The following is a 16471-nucleotide window of genomic DNA, read 5'->3' on the forward strand; positions in this document are numbered from 1 at the left end:
CACTGGATGCATTCCAATGATGCCTGTGACTTCATCTGTAAAGCAGAGGGTGGCCCCATGATCTCTTATATCTCTTCCATGTCTGATATTAAATGAACGAATGAAAAAGCATTTATTATATGTTTACTATGTGCCAGACACTGCTCAGCACTGAGGTTACAAGTCCAAAGAGAAGCTGGCCCTTGCCCTCCTAGAACGTCCACTCCAATGGGGGAGGTGACACAAACAAGGAAAGGGTGGCCCAAGAAGGGCCCTTGGCTGTGAAGACTCACAGACAGGTGTCCCTTCCAGGAGCCCCGGCAGCATCGATCTGATTACACTTCCCGGGGAGGCTCCCCGCCCATACCTTCCAAGACATGGGAGCCATAGGTCTTCACATGCATCCTCTCTTCGCTGCTCCAGGGACAGAGAATGGTTACTGCCAATTTGGGAGAAGTGGTGTTTTAGGATGGAGTAGTTCTCTATTTGGAATACCAGCGGGGGAGGAAGGGAGTGGTTGAGATCATGGTGGAGGGAGGAGGAAACAGAGAAACCCAAGTTGCATCTCCCGGACTCGCGTCATTTTGCTGTGTACTTTTCATTTTTGGCTGTGAATCATGGACCAAAATGCCCAAGAATGTTGCATGATTCAAACCTTATGGCTTGACATTGGCAAGCCACCAGCCCACCATTTCAGTAATAACACTCTGCACTTTTATGTCTTTCCTTTCATCCAGGGATCTCCAAGCACAAGACAAACAGTAATTAAGCCCTGACCATTCCAACAAGGCACTGCAGGTAAATATTACTCTCCTTATTTAACAGAGCAGGGAAGGGCAGAGTTGGTCCAAGGCAAACAGCCAGATGAACTGGGGCCACATCTTGGGAGAGAACCTTGGGATAATGGGATCACCCAGTCTTTAAATGACAGAAAGCGTTTCTTTCTCACTAGGGGGTCCTTGAAGCACTGGCTGCAGAGGTGGTGGTGGGAGATATCCTGGGTCTTAAATCTTTTCCCTTCCTGCTTCTGCATCAGCCTCCCATTTACTGATCAGGTTCTGAGACTATCCTACCTGGAGCCCTTCTCTAGCTCCAAAGTCATGCGTGCTCCAGACTGATGGACTAAAGAGCAGATGTGTCTGCAAAGAACTGGAAAGATCCCGTGGTCTGGAGTCGATGGTCCTGGGTTCAGATCCTGGCCGGCTCTGTTGTTGGCTGATTATCCTGGGCAGATCTCTTGGCCTCAGTTTTCTCATATGTAAAATGAGAGAACAGGATGAACTTCTCCCCAGTCTCTTTAGGATGATGTTGCTGCTTGAACCAGGAACACATTGTACATAGTAACAACAACATTGTGTGATGACCAACTGTGATAGACTTAGCTCTTCTTAGCAATACAATGATCCATGGCAACTCCGAAAGACTCATGATGGAAAAGGCTCTCCATATCCAGAAAAAAACACCCTGTGGAATCCGAATATAGACTGAACCATACTGTTTCTACTTTTTTTTTCCTTATTTGAGGCTTTTCCTTTTGTTCTGATTCTTCTTTCACAACATGATTAATGCAGAAATATGTTTAATGTGGTTACACATATATAACTTATTTCAGATTGCTTTGTCTTGGGGAGGGGGGAAGGAAGAAAGGGAGAAAATTTGGAACTCAAAATCTTAGAAAAACAAATTTTGAAAACTATCTTTACATGGAAATGGGAAAAATACCATTAAGATTGAAAAAAATAGATGGATGTTGCTGCTCCCCATTTCCTGTCCTGCACTGATCATCAGTGTATGAGTTTATGGTGATGATGGGAACAGAGACTGAAAAAAGACATTGGAATTTCAAACAATTGTCTTTTCTATAAATAAAATGAGCAGAGTGTGTTGTTAATTATCTGGGCTCAAAAGCACTACCCTCTGCAGGGGTAGCCAGCAGAACCCAATGGGGGTCTTAGTCAAGTATTTCCTAAGCACCTACTATGTGCCAGGCATTGTGCAAAACACTGGGGTTGCAAGAAGGCAAAAGACAGGCCCTGCCCTCAAGGAGCTCACAGTCTAATGGGGGAGACAACAGGCAAAGGACTGAGTACCGATACATTATTTACAGGATGAACTGGGGATCATGAGCGAGGGAAGACACTTGCCTTAGGGGGCGTCATGGAAAACTTCTCGGAGAAGGTGGGATTTTAGTGGAGGCATGAAGAAAGTCAGGAAGGAAGGCCAGGAGGCAGAGATGAAGAGGGAGAGCATCTCTATCATGGGAGAAGGATAGTAAACATGCTCAAAGAAGGGACACAGATTATGCTGTTCAAGGAATAGCTAGGAGGCTGCTATCACTGATTTGAAAAGTATGTAGTGGGGGGTAAGTTGTAAGAAGATTGGAAAGGCAGGAGGGCACAGCTTAGGAAGGGCTTTGAAAATCAGACAATTTTGTTTTTGATCCTGGAGCTAGCCCCTGGAGTGGATTGAGTAGGGGGGTAACATGGTCAGACCTGAACTTTAGGAAAATCATGTTGGTGGTTGAATGGAGGATAAACTGGAGTGGGGGAGACTTGGGTTGGGCAGACCACCCTACCCCCCAGCAGCTACTGCAATGGTCCAGGGATGAGGTGATGAGGGTCTCTATCAAGGTAGGAGCAGTGTTAGGGGAGGGAAAGGGGCTTATATGAAAGATGTTTCAAGGGCTACTTGACAGTAATAAGGAAATTAGAGAGAGGGGAGAATAATGAGTTCAGTTGTAGATATGTTGAGTTTGAGATCTCTCTGGAATATCTAGTTCATGTCGTCCAATGAACCCACGGGAGGTGATGTGATGACCAAGTGAAATAATCTGGAAGGAGAAGACAAGGAGTCCCATTACAGAGTTTGCTTTGGGGGACCATGGCTTTAATGAAAATACAGCAAAGCAGACTCAGGAGGAGTTGTCTGAAAGGTAGGAGACCCAGGAGAGAGAGGGGTGTTTTGAAAACCAAGAGAGAAGAGAATGTCTAGAAGAGGAGGAGTGCTGACAATGTCCAAGGCTGCCTAGAGGTCAGAAGGATGAGGACAGAGAAAAGGCCATTGGATTTGACCTTTAAGAGTTCCTAAGCAGGGATCCAGCATCACTCCTTTCTGTGGAAGGTGTGACTGTGAACATCCTTAGGTAAGCACACAAAGACAGACTCTTCTTTGAAACCAATAGTGACAGCTCCTCACTCAGGGTACAGAATTGTGAGTGTGAGGGGCAGAAAATGAAAGAGGAGGAGAGGAAGGAAAAAAGAAAGAAGAAAAGAAAGGGAGGGAAGGAGGAAGGGAGGCAGGAAGGAAGCAAGGAAGAAAGAAAAGGAAGAAGGGAGGAAAAAAGGATGATAACCAGGGTGTACAGGAAGTATAAAGAGTTCTGGATTTGGGAATGAGAAGACAAGGTCAAATTCAAGCTCTGCCTCTTACTTTTTAGATCACTGTGGGCCAGTCATTTTTCTCTGGGCCTCAGTTCCTTTGCAAAATGAGGGTTTAGATGAGGTGACCATTAAGCACACTTAAACCAATTGGTTCATATGATAAAAAAGGAAAATGAATGTTGGAGATGTGGTAGAATTGGAACACTCATGCTTTGTTGTTACAGTTGTGAACTGATCCAGCCATTCTGGAGAGCAATTTGGAACTATGCCCAAAGGGCTATAAAACCGTGCATACCCTTTGACCCAACAATACTACCACTAGGTCTATATCCCAAAGAGATCATAAAAAAGAAAAGGACCCACATGTACAAAAATATTTATAGCTGCTCTTTTTGTGGTGGCAAAGAATTGGAAATTGAGGAGATGCCCATCAACTGGGGAATGGCTGAACAAAGTTGTGGTATATGAATGTAATGGAACACTATTGTGCTGTAAGAAATGATGAGCAGGCAGATTTCAGAGAAACCTGGAAAGACTTAAGTAGACTGATGCTGAGTGAAGTGAGCAGAACCAGGAGAACATTGTACACAGTAACAGCAACTTAGCTCTTCTCAGCAATGCAATGATCCAAGACATTTCCAAAGGACTCATGATGGAAAATGCTCCCCACATCCAGAAGAACTATGGAATCTGAATGCAGATCGAAGCATATGCTTTTCACTTTTGTTGTTTTTTCTTCTTTCTTGTGGTCTTTCCCTTTGTTCTGATTCTTCTCTCACAACATGACTAATGTAGAAATACGTTTAACATGATTGTAATGCATAACTTATATCAGATTGCTTGCTGGGGAGGGGGAAGGGAAGGGAGAGAGGGAAAAATCTGAAACTCAAAATTTTTCAATAATGAATGTTGAAAACTATCTTTACATGTAATTGGAAAAAAATAAAATGAAATACTATTTTTAAATGACACTTAAACCTCTAGATCTTTGAGCCTAAGGGATGGACAGAAGGATGAAAAGGGGAAGGAAGGCAAGAAAGATAAAGAAAGGAAAAAAGGGAGAAGGAAAGAAAGAACAAAGAGAAGGGAGATCAAGAAAGAAAAAGGAAAGAATGAAGAGAGAAGGAAATAAAAAGGAGAGGAAGAGGGAAAAGAAGAGAAAGAAGAAAAGAAAAAGATGAGAGGAAGGGAGGGAAGGGAGGGAGGGGGGGAGGAAGACATGAAGGAAGGAGAAGAAAGAGAGGAGAAAGTGCTTCTTGGTGTTATTTTGACAGCCCCCACCCCCCCAAACAGACAAGTTGTCCGAGGCACGGGAGCAGCACAGGCTGTGGGCTCGGGGAGCCCCAGAAGGCAGTGAGCTCCCCCTGGCTCCCAGCACATGCCTGCTCTCCTAACCTCTGACACTGCCCCTTTGCTGATTCATTGCTTTGGACCGTTTAAATACCGGGACAAGCCAGCTTCCCCACACTCATGCAGCAGTCCTGAGCCATCCCACATCTTCTCTGGACTGCCTCTTCTCAGCAGCTGCCCCAGAGGAGGAGCTGGTAAGTGCCTTGCCCTTCCCAATTAGCTGGACCAGAGCAGCCCCTTGGGAGGCAGCCAGAGCTGGCTTGGGGCAGCCTCAGATGCCCTCCTGTTCTCCCTTTTGTCCCTTCTCTCCCTCAGCACAGTCTAGCTCGATTCTTTATCGTGTTGGGGAGGTGCCCCAAATCACTCCAAGATTCTTTGGCAGAAGACAGTGAGAGTGAGTCCTAAAGCCATCCAGGGTGGGCAGAGGCCAGGTCCTGGGCTGCTTCCTTGTTGAATGTTGCTGAGCTTGCAGCAAATCTGGGTAGCTTCTTTGTCTTGAGCTGGGCATCTCCAAGGACCTCAGTGGATTTTGAAAGCCAGGGTTTTTCTCTGGGTTGAGGTCTTTACTTTTTCCTGCCAGCACTCACTCAGTGAGAAAGGAGTCTCAGGTCAGTATCTGGGGAGAGAAGGGACAATCTGGATGGAGAAGAAAGTTTTCAAAAGTCTCCTCAAATATCCATGGTCTTTACTTTTGTGTCTGGAGGGGAGGGGTGGTTCTTTCTTCAAGCGGACAGTTTTTAAATTCTTTCTGCTTGGGAACTGTTGAAAATCACTCTTTGCCTGTATTTACAACCCCTGGTGGGGTGGGGTTAGAACAGAAAAGATAGAAGGTGAGAGTTTAAATATGGAACATAGAGCCTAGGACATGATACTTGCAAAAGGTCTTAGAACACGAAACAAAGAATGCTAGAATTGGAAGGAACTAGAGAATGCAGAAGAAAGAATGTCAGAGCTGAGTGGGACCTCAGAATACAGACCACAGTGGGTACCTAGAGCCCAAGTCTGAACCCCTCATAGACGGACAGGAGGAAACTGAGTCACCTTCCTTCCTTGTCACAGGCTCAGGATAGGGCTCTTTCAGCCACTGGGTTTACTTTGGCTCTGCTGTGTAAGTCAAACCTCTTTTTGTGTGTCAAGCAGGAGGTGTTCTTCCCCACTTTCACCCCTAAACTGACCCAGGGCTGAGGGCCAGGTTTCGTGTTTTCTATCTGGGCACAGGTTGGCATTTGGTTCTTGGCATCCACTTGTTTTGCTTGGTCCCTGGTGACTCCATCTAGCTTACCATTGCTCTTTGCAGGGAGTGAGCCCCTCCATCTTCACCCCCTTCCCCCTTGACTTAGTGCCATGCTCCTAGTGATCTGCCGGGGTTCTGGAGAGCCTAGGATCATGTGTGGGCCAGACTGCTCCTGATTCATGTCCTAGGTTGTCAATGCCACCGGCCCAAGCCAAGCGGCATGGCTCAGTGCCTGGGCACTCCTGTGGTAGCATGGCTCAGTGCCTAGGCATTGCTGTGGTCGCATGATGAGCCCTAGAGCCTGGCAGAGAAAGAGCAGCCATCTCCTGCACCAGACACAGCCTTCTCAGCCTGGGTTGACTCTTGCTTACAGAGAGACCCAGGACCAGTGCTGGGGCTTTATGGGTTCCCCTTCGACATTCACCTGGAGTGTTCATGGAGCCCTGGTCACCCTCAAACTCAGGCCAACCTGTAGTTTCAAGGGCAGATCATTCCTTTGGAGATGTCCTTTATGTTGCTGGGGCTTCTGCCCTGGAACTTCTGAGTCAGGAGCTGAGAAGATGGGGAGCCTGCAGAGCCCCTCTGCCTGGGCTTTCACATGATTGGGAACTTGAGTCCTCAAAGGTGTTTAAATAGAGGCTGGAAGGAAAGGTGAGCTGAGCTCATCAGTCATGGAGAAGCCAGAGGAGAGAAGAGACCAGAGGAGCTGTTGAGGCTGGGACCGAAAGGAGGAGAGAGATGGCTGGTAGAGGTCAGGAGGGGCAGACCTCAAGGGATGAGGCCAGGCAAGGGAGGAGCTAGAAGTGGTCCCTCGCTGGCGCCTGCTTTCCCAGAGAGAGCTCAGGGACTAGGAGCCCAGGCTGCTAGTGTAGTCACCTCCTGAGGTCTCTGCACCCTGCAGCTCCACAGGCTGCCCTGGGAGTTTAGGGTCCAAGCTCAGGAAGCCATTTCCATAGGCTCTGGCCAAGTCTGGTTCTGTTTCAGCCTCACTACGGGACTGGGGAGCCCCAAAGGGGCCACCAGCTGGATAAGTCAGGAGCTTCTTTTGGAAAACCTTATTTCAATCCTTTTCCTTGCCTTGCCGGGAAATGCCTGAAAGTTTTTCTCCCCCAGGCTCTCTTGCCAAGTTAATTGTATGTCTGCACAGATTGTTACCAAAGCCACAGTCAACCCATTTCTTTAGAGAGTTCAGAAAGGGAGGGAGGGAGAGAGGGAAGAATGCAGAGAAAGAGACAGAGACAGAAATACAAAAAGACAGATATGAATAGAGACAGAAATATACACACAGAGAGACAGAGAAAAAGATGGGGAGAAGGGAGAGTGAGAGGGAAGGGGAAGAGAGACACACAGAAACAGAGACAGAGAAAGACATTCAGGGACAAAGGAGGAGAGGGAGAAGGGGAGAGAGGGAGAGAAATAAATAGGCAGAAAAAAGAGAAAGGGACAGAGAGGATCAAAAATAGATAAATAATAATGGCTAGTATTTATACTGAGTTAAAATCTGGCCTCAGGGACAGCTAGGTGGTGCAGTGGATGGAGTACCGGCCCTGGATTCAGGAGGACCTGAGTTCAGATCCGACCTCAGACACTTGGCACTTGCTGGCTGTGTGACCCTGGGCAAGTCGCTTGGCCCCAGTTGCCTCACACACACACACACACAAAAATCTGGCCTCAGACACTAGCTGTGTGACCCTGAGTAAGTCACTTAACCCAGTTTGCCTCAGTTTTCTCATCTGTAAAATGAACTGGAGAAGGAAATGGCAAACCACTCCAGTATCTTTGCCAAGAAACACCCCCCCCCAAAAGGTCACAAAGAGTCAGAGATGACTAAAAATGACTTAACAACAGTATGTATACTGCACTTTAAGGATTGTAAAGTGCTTTTTAAGTGTTAATTCATGTGATCCTCACAACAACCTGTGGGTTTGGTGCTTTATTATTCCAATTCTTTGGATAAAGAATCTGAGGCTAGAAGTGAAGTGGCTTGACTAGCATCACATTACTATTAAGTGTCTGAGGCAGGACTCAGGCACTCTCTCTACCATATCATGTTGCTACCTCAGGGAGACAGAGAGAGACAGAGACAGACAGACAGAGACAGTGAGACAGAGACAGAGACACAGAGAGAGACAGAGACAGAGACAGAGGTGGAGATTAACAGAGGCTGGGCAGAAACAGTATCTTTGCTACCCAGAGGAAAAGAAACAGAAAACAGAAGGAAATTTTGATGCTAGTGACTCTAGGTTTGGTGAGCTTGGGCACACAAGACATACCCAGGGGTGGTGATGGCAGCACTGACAATGAGGTCCAGATGAAACCTAGGCCTTTGCCCAGCCTGGTCTGCCCAGCCACCTCCTTCTTCAGCCTCTTCTTCCCTCTCTGTGCCATGTTGGACCCTGGAGGCAGCCCTGCGTCACTGCTAAGGGTGCTACTCCGAAGGGTGCTGTGGTGGGTCTGCACACTTGGTGCCCTTCACCTAGGGGCCATGGAACCTCACCGTTGGCTCCCAATTCTGATCAATCACTTGACTCACATTCTGCCAAGGGGCCACCATGCACCTGCTGATGAGTGAATAGACATGCCAACCACCTGAGAAGGGGTTTTGGAGAGTCGGAGGAGGCTTTCCATGGGGGCTGAATGTTGAGGGTGAACAAAGGCTCATTCAGGCAGCTGGCTAATTATCAATGCACCTGTGGGGGCAAAGGACCACAGGACACAGAGCAGGACATAGAAGCAGTTCTTCCCCTTCAGGGCCAACCGTCCAGCTGGGGAGATGACCCCACCTTCTAGATGGCTGAGCTCAGTGCCTCCTCTGGGGAGCCACCAGCCTGGGAGGAGGAGTTCAAAGGGGGCTTGACTTGAACCAGCATGGGGATGGCATCAGGGATGGCCATGGCCTGGCACCTAGCCAGGACCATCTGTCCTCCCCAAACCTTGTCTTTCCTGGCACTCCTCAGCTCCCCCTCCACCAAGGAGCCTTTGTCCCTCTTAGAAGCTGAGAGCTACAGTATTAAACAACAATCCCCAACCCACCAACCCACAAACAGTGGCAGCTTCTTAGCTAATTATGTGTTGTCCTGTGAGTCACTCACGGGGCTCCTCTGGCTGTTGCCCAAGAGCAAGCTTCTAGCCTGGGAGAAGGGAGTTACTGACATCGGACAACACCCAGCAGACCACCTGTCCAGCCTCTGGCGGTGGATGACCCAACCCATGGACGCTGAGGGATGGACGCTTGGCTTTTCCACTTGGGAAGCTGGGTCGAGTCACCGACGTTATTGAGGATGCAGCGATGCCACTGGTGAGGAAGGTGTAATTAATGCAGCCTTAAAGGTCTTTAACTGGCATCTGCCCTAGTGGTGGCAGAGCAGCCCTTCAGCAGCGTGTGCTATTGAGCCATGAGGAAGGGCCTCTGATGGTAGCACTGAGAATGCCCTGGAGCCCTGGCTGATGGAGTACAGGTGCTGACGGCAGTGGGGCTTTCTCTGCAGGGCGACTGGTGGCTTCCGGAGACCCTCCGCTTCCTGCCTTCTGGGACTGGGCTCTTGTTTTAGTCCTACCCCAGTGACTGAGAGCTTGAGACTGAAGAATTTGAGCAGCCGGGGCCAGGGGTGCCGGGGGATGGATTGTTCCCTGATGGAAAACAGGAAACCGCTGCCTCCGTGGGAGACCACTGGAGCCCTGGAGCCCAGCCACACTGGGGGGAGTGTCTGCCAAGGGCAGGAGGAAGTCCAGGGCCCACTGCAGATGGGGACCGGCTCTCTTCAGCTATGGCGGCGGAGGCTTCCTCCTTGAGCTGCAGCGACACGGGCTGAGGGCGGCAGAAGATGGGAGGAAGCTCCTGCAAGAGAGCTGGGTGGGTCAGTCACGGGCCCCATCACCCAGGGCCCATCACCCAGGGCCCATCACCCAGGGCCCATCACCCAGGGGCAGCTTTCAGCTTTCGTGACCCAGCCTCGAGGGTTAGTGACGACTACACGTTCTCACAGGCTGGATACAGAGGACAAATGCGGAATCTCAGCCTCTCCGAGGCGTGAGGACCCCAGGCAGGCCAGAACACTCTGGAGTTCATCACTGATCTCTTCTTCAACATCCTCTACACGGGGAGAGAGGAGACTAGACGGAATCACGCCCGATCCTCTCTTTTGACAGAGGAGGCAGCAGCTGAGGCCCCAAGAGCTGAAGGGATTGACCAAGAAGGGGGCGGGATCAGGCTTCAGACCCATGTTCTCTGCATCTGCATCTGCATCCTGAGACCTTGCCGCTCACTGTTACCACTGTCTACCTCACCCACAGTCCTCCAGCCTCCTCATGAAAACTTTGAGTGATGAGCAGCTCATTACCTCTGGAGGAGTCCCCCTTTGGACACCCATAGTTGGCAGGAAGATTTACTTCTATGGAGTCAAATTCCATTGCTCTGAAATAGCCCCCTCCCCCGCCCTCCCATTCAGCTCCTGTTTCTGCCCTCAGGGGCCCAGAAGAACTATTCTAATCCCTCAAGTCGCCTAGGGACAGGGGCTTCCCTACTGGTTGCGAATATCTGTGAAGACTCCTCCCTAATTCGTCCTGGATTTAGCCCTTCCTGGGGATCTCTGGTAGGGCAGAGGGTCATCTAGGAGGACAGGTTGTAAATCCGGAGGAAGCCCACAGGGCCTCTTGATCCAAATGGTTGGCCCAGTCCTGGTGGCTTCTCAAAGCAGTCTGAGGAAAGGTGGTTTGGAGGTTGGACCAAGCCAGGAGCCCTGCAGAGATCTGGGGATGAAGCCCCGAGATTCTCCACCATGGTCCTGCAGGCAGTGGCCGCTCTGGCCTGAGGCCAGATGTCCTGGACCAGCTCAGTGTCCATAAAGGAATCTCAAAGGAAGTTTCAGGGCATATAACAATGCAGATAGTGACCATTCCCCAACCTGAGGTGGCTTCTCATGGGAGGTGCTGGTTAATTCCTTTCTATCCAGCCCATCCCCCCCCCCCAACTTCTGATGAGTACCTCAGTGACATCAGCAGATTCAACTGGTACCCGATTGGTATGAATTTCTTTCTCCCTGCTCCCTCTTACCTTCATCCAACTCAGCCCCAACGCCCCTTCTCTTTGGTTTCCTTTCATTCCTTTGGGAAATCGTCTCCCCTCCCCTCCACCCCGTCATGTAAATCCTTTTTTCCTCCCATCCTCTCTACATGTCTCTGTCCCTCTTCCTGTTTGTCAGTGTGCCTGCCTCTCTCTCCCTCTTTTTGTATCTTTCTCCATTTTCCCACCTCTCTCTGTCTTTGGCTCTCTTTCCCGATGATGTTACGTCCTTCACCATCTCCCATGGTAGCTCCTTCTTCTCTCCTATCTCTTACTTACAGGGTCAGAGGGAATGGTGAGCACAGTCCTTCTTTCTTACTGTTCATCTGTTTGCTGCTATCATTCAGGAATTTCTCTTCCTTTACATTCAGCTCCTCATCCAGCTATAAACCCCACTGCAGGTCCTAAGGGGTCACTGCCATTGAGGGGCCTTCAGGACCTTCTTTGGGGGTGCAAGCACTGTGACCAGCTTTCTCTCCAACCCACCCCCTTCTGTCATCTTCAGAGATTTCAACATTCACACCAATGAACCAGACATCCCAAACCCTCAACTCTTTAGCCTCCAAAGCTGCCATGACCATGACTGGATTATCTCCAGTCCCCCAGTCACCTTCTGGTCAACATGGCTTTACTTCAAGACCACAGAATGCCAGGCTCAGAGGCATCTAGCCTCAGCTGTACCTGAACAGGCATCCCTTCCATTCCTGACAAGTGGTCACTCAGCCCTTGCCTAAAGACCCACAAAGAAGAGCGATTTGCACCCGGGGCTCCCTGCTTCCCAAACCAGAAGTCTCTCAAGTGCCCCATGCCCCGCCTCTTATGGCATCTCAATATTCCGGTTAGCCAGGCTTGGAAAGATAGCATTGTTTGGGGCTCTCAGCTCCCAAAGTGCCATGTCTTGTTAAATCCATTTCCTCGATCTCTCTCCTGTTTGCTCCCCAGACTAGCCGCTGGTTCAGGCTCCTCATCCCTGTTGGCTCCCACTATTTCAGTAACCTTGCCTCCTTATCTCTGGGTTCTCCATTCTCCAATCGATCTGTCCAGCTGCCAGAATGATATTCCTAAAGTATTGCTCTGACCATTGAACTCCCTTGCTCAAAGCCTGTCAGGGGCTTGGCTCCCCACCGCATAACTGACCAACTCCTTTCCTTGAGCTTCGAGTCCCCCCACCCTTATTCCTGCCATTTTGCTTCAGGCCTCTTGTGTTATAGAGCCAAACTGCCCCCTCCTCACTGTCTGACCCATCCTGACTTTTCCCTCCTGTCCTGGTCTGTCCCCCTTGGCTGGAATCTCCCTCTTGGCAGCCCAGCTCAGGTTCCACTCCCTTCCAAAGCCTTCCTTGATCTCCCCAGCTAGCTCTGCCCTGCCCAGGCACTTGGACTAGTCTAGATGATGTTGCTAACGAGTTCAGGAGGGCAGGGACACTTCTAAAATGGTTTATGTCTCCAATGCCCAAGTAGTAAAAGGGGATAATAGAAGCCTATTGAACTTAGTTTAATTGGAGACAAAGATCAAAGGAATTCATAGACTCACAATCTCTTTGAGAAGCAACATACAGAGCCTGACTGGAAGTCAGGAGAGATTTGGATTCAAATCCAGCCTCTGTTGTAGGATCGTGGTTAAGTCATCTCACCCCTGTGAGGCAGTTTCTGCAATTTTTGTCTCTGAGCCTTCTCTGGGGCACCGAGAGGTTCAGGCGCATGCCCAGAGGGACCCAGTCAACACACGTCAGAAGTGGGATCGAAACCTAGCTCTTTCTGCCTTCTAGGAAGGCTTTCTGTGTACTGCACCTCTCTGCCTTTCAAAGAGACAGTACAGATTGATGAGTCCTTAGAAAGCTAATGATGTTTGACCCTGGGCAAGTCACTTAACCCCAATTGCCTCACAAAAAAAAAAAAAGAAAGCTAATGATGCCATCGTCCCGAGGTCAATGGGTAGCTCAAATGCCATGACAGGAGTGGGAAATGCCCATTATGATCAAGGGAATGCTGTTTGGAAAGCTACTGGGCACCTTAAGAATCCAATTCCTTCATTTCACAAATAGGGAAATTGAGGCTTAGAAAATGGCATTAGATTGGCTGAAAGTCCCTTAGCTAGCTAGTGTCAGAGTCAAGTTTAAAAGAGGCCTCCTAGATGTCTCCAACAATGATGGGAAGAAGAGAGGCATCAGTCAGCCAATCAACAAGCATCGATTAAGAGCCTGTTGTGGGCCAGGCACTGTGCTTAGCACTAGAGCTACAGAGCAATCCCTGCTCTCAAGGAGCTCACAGTGTCACATGCAAATCACTAGGTACATATAAGATATATTGACTATAAATGGGAGGTGGTCTCAAGAGGCAGAGTTGGTGAGGGTTAGGGAGTTAGGGAAACCCAACAAAGATGTCTGGGAAAGTGCACTTGAAGGAGTTGGGAGAAGGGGTCAGGGAGCCAGCCCATTGCAGGAGGGATGATGGGAGGAAAGGCCAGAATATGGGAGAGGGTACCAAGAAAGGGAGATTAAAAGTCATCCAGTTTGGGTGAAATGCCAAGGACACGAAGGCATCAGAAGGTTTGGGTTGGAGTTAGGCTTGGGGAAGTCTGGTCAGCAAGGTGGGGTGGAGCAGATAGCAGATGGACTTGAATGCTGAGCCAGGGCTTCAGCCTTGGCTCAGGAGGCAATGGGCAGCCAGTGAAGGTTTGGGAGGAGCCACATACTCCTGAGGACAAGAAGAATGGCTTCTGGGCTGTGTGGAAAATAGATGGGCAGGGAACAGCAGCAAGTCCTCACACACAGTCTCAGTGTTCTCTTGGCCATGTTATCAACTTGACTGTACTGGTTCCCAATGTCAGGCCCTGCTGTTCTGTTTTACTCAGAAGCCCCAGCTGGTTTTGTTTCTTAGTTTTTCAGGGTCAGTACTGGGAGGGAGTGTAGATTGGAGTGGGGAGTGTAAATATGCCTTCGAAAGCTGGTTTGGCCTCGCAGGGATGCTGACCAGTTGGTGGGGGTCCGGTGGGGTCTGTGAATAACCTCTCTCTCTCTCTCTCTGTCTCCTCTCCCCTCTTCCTTCTCCCCTCCCCCCATCTCTCTGCCCCTGCAGTGCCATGGAGCTGAAGGGCTATGTGCTCTTGGCCGTGGGCCTCCAGGCCCTGGCCCTGGCCTCTTCCTGCCCCAGTGAGTGCACTTGCTCCAAGGCATCCCAGGTGGAGTGCGTGGGAGGACGGATCCTGGTGGTGCCCAGCCCTCTGCCCTGGGATGCGATGAGCCTGCAGATACTCAACACCCACATCCGAGAGCTGAACTCTCAGCCCTTCCTCAACGCCACGGCTCTTATAGCCCTGCGCATCGAGAAGAACGAGCTGTCGCAGATCGCGCCCGGCGCCTTCAGCCCTCTGGGCTCCCTGCGCTACCTGAGCCTGGCCAACAACCGTCTGCAGACGCTGCCCGGCGGCCTGTTCCAGGGCCTGTACAACCTCGAGTCGCTGCTGCTGTCGGGAAACCAGCTGCTGCACGTCAGCCCGGCGCACTTCGTGCCCTTCAGCAACCTGAAGGAGCTGCAGCTGCACGGTAACCGGCTGGAGCTCATCCCGGACGGCTGCTTCGACAACCTCCCCGGCCTTATCAAGCTGAACCTGGGCCAGAACAACCTGGGCCGCCTCTCGCCGCACCTCTTCCAGAGGCTGGGCCAGCTGCAGGTGCTGCGCCTCTCCGAGAACCAGCTGGCGGAGATCCTGCCGGGCACCTTCGACGGGCTGGGCAGCCTGCAGGAGCTGGCGCTGCAGCAGAACCAGCTGCGCCACCTGCCGCCGGGCCTCTTCCAGGGCAACGGGCAGCTGGAGAGGCTCTACCTGTCTAACAACCAGTTGTCGACGCTGCCGCGAGGCCTCTTCCTGCAGCTGCCGCGCCTCAACCGGCTTACGCTGTTCGCCAACGATCTGCGGGAGCTGCCGACCGGCCTGTTCGGGCCCATGCCCTACCTGCGGGAGCTCTGGCTCTACGACAACCAGCTCCAGCACATCCCCGACGGCGCTTTCGAACCGCTGACCCAGCTGCAGGTGCTCGTGCTGAGCCGCAACCAGCTCCAGTCCATCGCCCCTGGCGCCTTCCGAGGCCTGACCTCTCTGCGCGAGCTCTCGCTGCACACCAACGCGCTGCAGAACCTCGACGGACAGGTCTTCCGGGCCCTGGTGAGCCTGCAGAACGTGTCCCTGCAGAATAACCGACTTCGTTTTCTGCCTGGCAACCTGTTCGCCGGCGTCAACGGCCTCACCACCCTGCAGCTGCAGAACAACCAACTGGAGAGCCTGCCCGTGGGCATCTTCGACCACCTGGGCCAGCTGTGCGACGTGCGGCTCCAGGACAACCCGTGGCGCTGCGACGCTGGCATCGAGCCCCTCCGCGTCTGGCTCCTCACCAACAGCGCCCGGCTGGGCGGCTCGGACCTGCTCCCTGTGTGCTCTAGCCCGGCCGAGGTCCGGGGCCAGGCCATCATCGTGGTCAACGTCAACGTCAACGTGCTGTCGCCCAGCCCGAGCTACCCTGATGTTTCCCAGTATCCCGACACCCCCCAGTACCCGGACACATCTCGGTACCCGGACCCCACCTCCATCTCCTACACAACCGAGTACACCACCGTCGAGGAGGACCAGACCGACCTGACCACCATCGAGGGCACAGGGGATCGGGACGTGTGGGGCATGACCCGCGCCCAGAGCGGCCTGGCCATCGCCGCCATCGTCATCGGCTGCATCGCGTTGGCCTGCTCCTTGGCGGCCTGCATCTGCTGCTGCTGCTGCAAAAAGCGCAGCCACGCTGTGCTTATGCAGATGAAGGGGCCCAACGAGTGCTGAGGAGGGCGGGAGACCCGCTGGGAAGCGCTCTGGCCAGAGGGCGCCCCGCCAGCCCAGCAATCCAGGCTTTGTGTCCTCTCTCTGGCTCTCTGGGGACTGTGGCTCCTTCCTTGGGGACAGGCATGGGGGCTGCGGCTCTAACTGGGCTTTTTCCTTGCGCACGTGAGCAAAAGATGGGTTGGGGGAGGGCGGGTGGAGACCGTCCTGGGGGCTTGTTCTTCCCTGAGGGACAGAAGCAGCTCTGGGGGCGGGGCCTTCACTCCGGCAAATTCCCTGGGAGAAAGCCAAGTCACTAGTTGGGAGGCCCCTCCGCCGACCTATCCCAGGGGCTAGATTAACCATGACTTTCCTGGGAACCCCTCACTTGCTCCATAGACTGCGTGAGAAACCTAGCAGCCCTAGTGAAGGTAGTTCTGTCAAGGGGACTCCCCTCTGGCCGCTCCTCCGCTCCTCCCCCCAAGCAGCAAATCTGTCTTAAGTGGTGGTGGCTTTGACCGTTCTCGGTCCTCTACATCCTAACTCTCCTTACACCCTCCTGAGATGTCCATGACAGGGTGACTGAGGCTCTGCCCAAGTACAGCATTTAGACGGCGCTGGCAGAAATCAACCGATCGCAAGTTCTGTGGCAGATTCCGAATG

The 16471-nt window shown here is 51.6% G+C and overlaps 1 protein-coding gene across 1 annotated transcript; it reads left to right on the plus strand.

The window, feature by feature from the left end:
* Positions 1-4848: 4848 nt before the first annotated feature.
* On the plus strand, positions 4849-15832 carry LRRC15 (leucine rich repeat containing 15). Its single transcript, XM_043990580.1, has 2 exons — positions 4849-4903; positions 14083-15832. Exon 2 carries the CDS (start codon positions 14087-14089, stop codon positions 15830-15832), a length of 1746 nt encoding a protein of 581 aa, XP_043846515.1. The 5' UTR covers positions 4849-4903; positions 14083-14086.
* The last annotated feature ends 639 nt before the right edge of the window (positions 15833-16471 follow it).

Source organism: Dromiciops gliroides, chromosome 3 (assembly GCF_019393635.1).
Source record: "Dromiciops gliroides isolate mDroGli1 chromosome 3, mDroGli1.pri, whole genome shotgun sequence".
NCBI lineage: Eukaryota > Metazoa > Chordata > Mammalia > Microbiotheria > Microbiotheriidae > Dromiciops > Dromiciops gliroides.